Raw genomic sequence first — 7,266 nt, forward strand, 5'->3', positions numbered from 1 at the left:
AGGAGGAGAGAAGAGAGAGAAAGAGTAGAGAGAGGAGAAATAGAGCGAGAGCGAGTAGAGAGAGAGCCAGAGTAGAGAGAGAGAGGAGAAAAAGAGAGGAGGAGAGATAAGAGAGAGGGAGAGAGTAAGAGTGGGAGGATAGAGAGAGAAAGAGAGAGAGAGATTATATGAAAGGATAAAAAGACAGTAAAAAAGAGAGATAAAGAGCAAGAAAAAAGAAAGAAAGAAAGAGAAAGGGAGAAAAAAAGGAGAACAGAGAAGGAGAAAGAAAATTATGTGAGGGGAAAGAGATTGAAAAAAAGAAAAAAGACGAGAGAAAGAGAGAGGGATAAAGAGAGGGGGATAAAGAGAGGGGGATAAAAAGAGAAGAGCAAATGAGAGACGGGAAGGGGAGGAGAGAGAGGGTGTAGGAAGGAATCCAAGAGGAACACAACGTCATTCATGAGAGGAGGAAAGAACAGAGAAACAGAACGAGGTGAACATCAGAGACGAGCAGCTTCACTTCAGCCGACTGAAAGAGAAGAAGAGAAAAGAAGGGATCGCACTGACGCTTTATTACTGAGAGAGAAGTGTAAAGTGTTTAAAGCTGTGGACAATGCGGCAGGAGACTGACCATCACCTCCATCAGCAGTCGATATCTCTGACCTTCACCTGCAGACGGTAACTCTGACCTCCACCTGTGGACGGTAACTCCGACCCTTACCTCTTACCTGCGGACGGTTATTCTGACCCTTACCTGCGGACGGTATCTCTGACCACCTGCAGACGGTAACTCTGACCCTTACCTGTGGACAGTAACTCCGACCCTTACCTGCGGACGGTAACTCTGACCCTTACCTGCGGACGGTATCTCTGACCACCTGCAGACGGTAACTCTGACCCTTACCTGCGGACGGTATCTCTGACCCTTACCTGCGGACAGTAACTCTGACCTTCACCTGCGGACGGTAACTCTGACCCTTACCTGTAGGCGGTAACTCTGACCTCCACCTGTGGACAGTAACTCTGACCCTTACCTGCGGACGGTTACTCTGACCCTTACCTGCGGACGGTAACTCTGACCCTTACCTGTGGATGGTATCTCTGACCTCCACCTGCAGACGGTACCTCTGATCTCCACCTGCAGACGGTAACTCTGACCCTCACCTACGGATGGTAACTCTGACCCCTACCTGCGGACGGTATCTCTGATCTCCAATGGCGGACGGTATCTCTGACCCCTATCTGCAGTGGTAACTCTGACTCCTATCTGCAGACGGTATCTCTGACCCCTATCTGCGGACGGTATCTCTGACCCCTACCTGCAGCGGTAACTCTGACCCCTATCTGCGGACAGTATCTCTGATCCCGACTCCTGAACACTGTCTGAGACTCACTCATTCAGCACTGTCTCTCTCTCTCTCTCTGCAGGTGAGTGATCTGATCACAGAATCTTCTCAGTGCTCTCTTCAGAGTTTAAAACACCTTTAATACACACAGAGAGAATATAGAGCCGTTCTAGATAGAAACACTGAGGAGGTGTTAATCAGATGTGCATCAAAATGTATAAAGTATTTATTAATGTTTGTCAGATGTTTGTCAGTTGTTTATCAGATGTTTGTCAGATGTTTATCAGGTTTTCATCAGGTTTTTATCAGGTGTGTATCAGATGTTTGTCAGGTTTTTAGCATATGTTTATCAGATGTTTATCAGGCGTTTGTCAGGTTCTTGTCAGATGTTTATCAGATGTCTTGTCAGGTTCTTGTCCGATGTTTATCAGATGTTTTGTCGGATATTTGTCAAACGTTTATCAGATGTTTGTCAGGTGTTTATCAAAAATTCATCAGATGTGTTCTAAATGTTTCTCGGATGTTTGTCAGACGTTTATAAAATGTGTATCAGGTGTTTACCAGATGTTTATCATGTTTTCATCAGGTTTTTATCAGGTGTTTATCAGGTTTTTATCAGATGTTTGTCAGATTTTAATCAGGTGTGTATCAGATGTTTGTCAAGCTTTTAGCAGATGTTTATCAGATGTTTATCAGGCGTTTGTCAGATGTTTATCAGATGTTTTGTCGGATATTTGTCAAATGTTTATCAGATGTTTGTCAGGTGTTTATCAAAAATTCATCAGATGTGTTCTAAATGTTTCTCAGATGTTTGTCAGACGTTTATAAAATGTGTATCTGGTGTTTATCAGATGTTTGTCAGATGTTTATCAAGTATTTAAAACCTAAGCATTTTGATCTCAACAACTATGATAAAGGCTACAGCCTTTAGGATGTTCAGGTAAAGAAGCACTCATTAACTAGATTAAGTGTAATTCAACAAAGAACATTCTAGACTTCCCAGCTGTCCCAACAGGAAATCTGGAAATATCATATACCAACCCAGTGTTTGGGATTGTGTTTGCTGGGTAACGATGGTTGGACGTGCCCTGAGTGAGAGACTGCTGCTAACATAAACACAGGCCTCATGCCACCGATTCATGTTTACTTCCACCCTGCTTGGCCGTGAAAGAATGATGGTCTCTTGAGAAGCTGCATACTTAGAGATCAGGGTCTTGCTAAACAATACACACCTTAAATGATGGGCTTGACTTTTCAAAGAAGTAGAGCATATAGATCAACACTAAGTGAGCACATCTTTGTCGCAACACCCCTCAAGCAAAATAGAATGGCTCCACCACCAATGCATATGTCCTACACAAAATGAATTGGTTTAATGTGGGCTAAATAATGTTAACCAATGAGGACTCAATGGGGCTTTTGGTTGGGGAGCCTTCATGGGTTACAGGTAGTGGTTGCATAAACTAGTCCACTGGTGTGTTGATTAGTCGGCACCATGGACAGTTAGGCAGGGACAGCGCTCAATTTTAATAGTGGAGGGAAAAACAATAGCAGAGCCAGTTTATGGGGAACCTGGCCAAGTGCTATTCCTCATATTATACCAAAAACCAATACCAGGCTGCAAAATGCTAGAGGGTGCCCATGAGCAAGTCCTTAATGAATGGGGGTGAATAACGCGAAGCAGCTAAAAAACAACATTTGTAGTCATTCATGCAGGAACTTCCTTGGACTGGAAAGTACATTAAAAGTTTGGTGGAAACTCACCAGTATCTTAATGTTATTCTACAGAAAACAGGTATTAGGGAAATCACTCTTAAAAATATGGTTCTTCAATGGTTCTTTGGTAAAGACAGTGGTTCTATATAGAACCATGAGCACTCAAGGAACCATTTGCAAGCTTAAATGTTTCTTTGCCTGGTGGCAGTTCTTCAGATTGATGGAGAATGTGTTGTATATTGTTTATGTATCACCTTAATAGGTTATTCTATTGCTAAAAACTTGACATCATAACAACAGCAGAGCCTTTTTCAAAAAGGTTCTATATAGAACCACATACAACACATTCTCCATCAATCTAAAGAACCATTTCATGAACCATGCAAAGCCCTTTAAGTATGCAAATGGGTCTCTGAGTGTTCTATTCAGAACCCTGTCTTTAAAGAACCCTTGGAGAATCATCTCTTTTAAGAGTGCAGGATGCTAGCATTACTGCTAGTGAGTGCTGATTGGTTGGCATGCTGCACAACTAACATTTGTCTTACACTCTATGACATACACTTATTTTTGACAAAATTCAGACCTTAAGACTGTCGTTCTACTATTTTGAGCTGGGTCAACTACATTTGTCCATTTATATATCTACATCTATAATCTATAATCTATAATTTATAAATGTCTATAATGTATGGTATCTTCTACAGGTCTCATTATCACCAAACCATGCTTCCGCACAACTGCTCGTCACCTGAAAATACATACGTCCTCCCCGACCCATCATGGTGCCCCGAGTCTAGAGAGTGCATCATGTGGAACGTGAGCTTGGAAGACCTTCCGGACCTTTGCTTGAGTCGCAACGAGTACCTGCTGAAGCACCTGGGTCACCGCCGCTCACCGCTTTTCATGCCTATGTGCATCGTCTATTTGCTGATCTTCGTGGTCGGGGTGGTGGGCAACGGGCTCACTTGCGTGGTCATCGCCCGACACCGGGTCATGCGGACCCCCACTAATTATTATCTGTTCAGCCTGGCCATGTCCGACCTGCTAGTCCTGCTTCTGGGACTTCCACTGGAGCTCTATGAGCTTTGGTCCAATTACCCATTCCTGCTGGGAACCGGCGGTTGCTATTTCAAGACATGCCTCTTTGAGACCGTCTGCCTGGCTTCGGTTCTAAATGTCACATGCCTGAGTGCTGAACGTTATGTGGCTGTAATTTACCCACTGCGTGCCAAGCATGTTGTTACAAGGGCCCATGCCAAACGGGTGATCCTAGCCCTGTGGTTGGCATCTTTCATCTGCGCCTTGCCCAACACCAGCCTGCATGGAGTCCTGCTGCTTCCACCTCGCTTTGGACAAACGTTCCCAGATTCAGCCGTGTGCGGCCTGGTACGACCCGCCTGGATCTACAACTTGCTAGTTCAGGTGACGGCGCTGCTCTTCTTCGTGCTGCCAATGCTGACCATCAGCCTGCTCTACCTGCTGATCGGCCTGCAACTGAGGCGTGAGAGGCTGACAGTTAACACCAAGGCATGGCCTGAGCAGAATAGGATTTATATAGCACAGAGCGTCCAGCAGAAGGCACGACACCGGCAGGTCACCAAAATGCTAGGTGAGTTGCAAGGCACCTGTTATTGAGGTGTTCACTGTGGACTTAACACTGTCACTATCAACTTCTACTTTATAGCCCCACCTTGCTGGTGTACAGTTAGAGACTGTAGCTCATCTGTTGATGCAGTTTGTGTTAGTCATCCTCTAGGAAGCCATTCCTGCAGAGCTCCAGTCCAAAATAAATAATAATATTAATTGATGATAATAAAGATAATGAGCTCAATTTGTATAGTTTTTTTCAAACACGAGGTCACTTTACAACAGCAATAAGAACACAGAAATCAACAGCAGACAAAACACATGCCACTCGGCTGTGGGAAAACTCCTCAGCCACTAGGAAATGCCTCTTTATCCACAAGCCCAGGAAAACTCCTCATCTGTGGTCCCAGTCTTCAGCCTTCAAACAACTCCTCACCCATGTGGAAAACTCAGAGAAAGGTCTCTCTGCCAGTGAGCCCAGGGAAAGGTCTCTCTGCCGGTAAGCCCAGGAAAAGTCCTCGTCCGTGGGCCCAGGAGAACTCCTCAGGCACAGGGAAAGGTCTCTCTGCTGGTAAGCCCAGGAGAACTCCTCATCTGTGGGCCCAGGAGAGCTCCTCAGCCACAAGAAAAGCTCCTACACCACAGTGAAAGGTCTCTCTGCTGGTGAGCCAGGGGAAACTCCTCTGTCTGAAGGACAGTGAAAATTCCTCACCCACAGGGTAAACAACTGCAGAGAAAGGTTTCTCTGCTGGTGAGCCAAGGGAAAGTCCTCAGCCGCTGTCCCAGGAAATCTCCTTAGTCATAGGGTAAACTCTGCAGCTGTGTGGAAAGTCTCTCCTGGGGAGCCTTGGAAAACTTTTCAGCTGTGAAGGTCTCTCTGCCAGTGTGCCTGGGATGACTCCTTTGCCACAGGTAAAACTTTAGCCTTGCAGAAAACCTCTAAGCCATGGTCCTAGGAGAAATCTTTGGCCTTAGGAAAAGGTATCTCTGCCAACAAGCCTGGGAAAGCTCCTCAGCCTTGAGAGAAGGTCTCTCTGCCAGCAAGCCTGGGAAAACTCCTCGGCCACATGGAAGGATTCACTGCTGGTCTTCCTGGGAAGACTATTCAGCCACAAGTAACTCAGCCGTGTGGAAAACTCTTTAGCCATAGGTCCAGGAAACTCCTCCGTGTCAGAGAAATGTCTCTTAGTTGGGTCTCTCAGTTGACAGTGTCAAACAACTTAGCCAGCAGAGAGAGTTCATAAACATAGCAATGAACAGTACAAAACAAAGCAAACAGGACTGATGTGAAGTGGCAGCCAAGTGCACACAGTGTTTATGATCACCAACATCTTATCCACCACAATTTATTTAGCTTCAAAAGTCCTTGAGTATCTAGATCAGATTTAGGCTTTGGATAAGCTTTGTGTGATTTGGGTTGGAGGTGAAACCTGCAGGAATGTAAATCTCCAGGATGAGGCTAGATACTGTAGATTTTTCCTGCTATTGAAGCTGTTATTTTCTAAAACTATTAATAATGTCTGCAGTCAGTTCCTACACTCACATTGTGCTCACTCACATATTGTGCAATTTTCCCTCTAACAGTTGTGTTGGTGATTGTATTCGGGATTTGCTGGGCGCCATTCCATATCGACCGTGTCATGTGGAGCTACATTGACAACTGGACTGAAGACTACCACCGCATCTTTGAGTTCGTCCACCTGGCCTCTGGCATCTTCTTCTACCTGAGTTCGGTGGTCAACCCCATCCTCTACAACCTCATGTCCTCACGCTTCAGAGAGATGTTCCGTGAGGTTGCTTGCCGAGGGACTCACCAACGCTCGAGTATCACTCAGGTGTCCCAGCGCAGCACAGTCTATGAGAAAACTGTCCATGGGACCAGACTCTCTCAAGACATATCAGCATGCATGCAAGGACAGAGCTTGACAGGGACAGGAGCACCATGACCTCCTTAATGGACCCGAACATGAACCATCCATGCGGCAGTCACAGCAACTTATTTCTTCAAATGAGAAATTAAGAAATGTCACAAATCAGTTAAATTAAGAAATATTTATCAAGGATGAGTTGAATTTCTCTGATTCTGTTGTACAAATGTTATATATCTGTCAATAATACCAAACATGCATGGTGATATGAGATGTAGGGCCTTAGCTGAACTAAAAAGCTTAGCAATGTAAAAAAATGATAAAAATAATGTACAACCCCATTTCCTAAAAAGTTGGGATGCTGTGCAAAATGTAAATAAAAATAAAATGCAGTGGTGTGCAGTTCATTTAAACCCCATATTTCATTTAAAATACTACAAAGACAACATATCAAATGTTGAAACTGGGAAATATTATTGTTTATTGAAAAATATTTGCCCATTTTTAATTTGATGCCAAAAATACGTTCCAAAAAAGTTGGGGCGGGGTGACAAAAGACTGGTAAAGTTGTGTAATGCTAAAGAAACAACAACCTGGTGGTTGATTGGCAACAGGTCAGTAACGTGCATAAAAAGAACATCCCAGAGGAGCTGAGTCTTTCAGAAGTAAAGATGAGGAGAAGTTCACCACTCTGTGAAAGACTGCACCATCAAATAGTGCAAAAATTCAAGAATGACGTTTCTCAACATAAAAGAGCAAAGAACTTT

The 7,266-nt window shown here is 44.3% G+C and overlaps 1 protein-coding gene across 1 annotated transcript; it reads left to right on the top strand.

Annotated features, from left to right (window-relative positions):
• The first annotated feature begins 326 nt into the window (after positions 1-326).
• nmur1b (neuromedin U receptor 1b) lies at positions 327-6,894 on the top strand. Its single transcript, XM_036597747.1, has 3 exons — positions 327-1,410; positions 3,749-4,653; positions 6,216-6,894. The coding sequence occupies exons 2-3, from the start codon at positions 3,768-3,770 to the stop codon at positions 6,575-6,577; spliced, it is 1,248 nt and encodes a 415-aa protein (XP_036453640.1). The 5' UTR covers positions 327-1,410; positions 3,749-3,767; the 3' UTR covers positions 6,578-6,894.
• Positions 6,895-7,266: the final 372 nt, after the last annotated feature.

This window comes from Colossoma macropomum, unplaced genomic scaffold (genome assembly GCF_904425465.1).
Source record: "Colossoma macropomum unplaced genomic scaffold, Colossoma_macropomum, whole genome shotgun sequence".
NCBI lineage: Eukaryota > Metazoa > Chordata > Actinopteri > Characiformes > Serrasalmidae > Colossoma > Colossoma macropomum.

Bases quoted from the DNA above. Each gene is read 5' to 3' on its own strand.
- nmur1b (XM_036597747.1), top strand. From the start codon at position 3,768: ATGCTTCCGCACAACTGCTCGTCACCTGAAAATACATACGTCCTCCCC. The intron at 4,654-6,215 runs GTGAGTTGCAAG...TCCCTCTAACAG, and splicing joins GCAGGTCACCAAAATGCTAG to TTGTGTTGGTGATTGTATTC.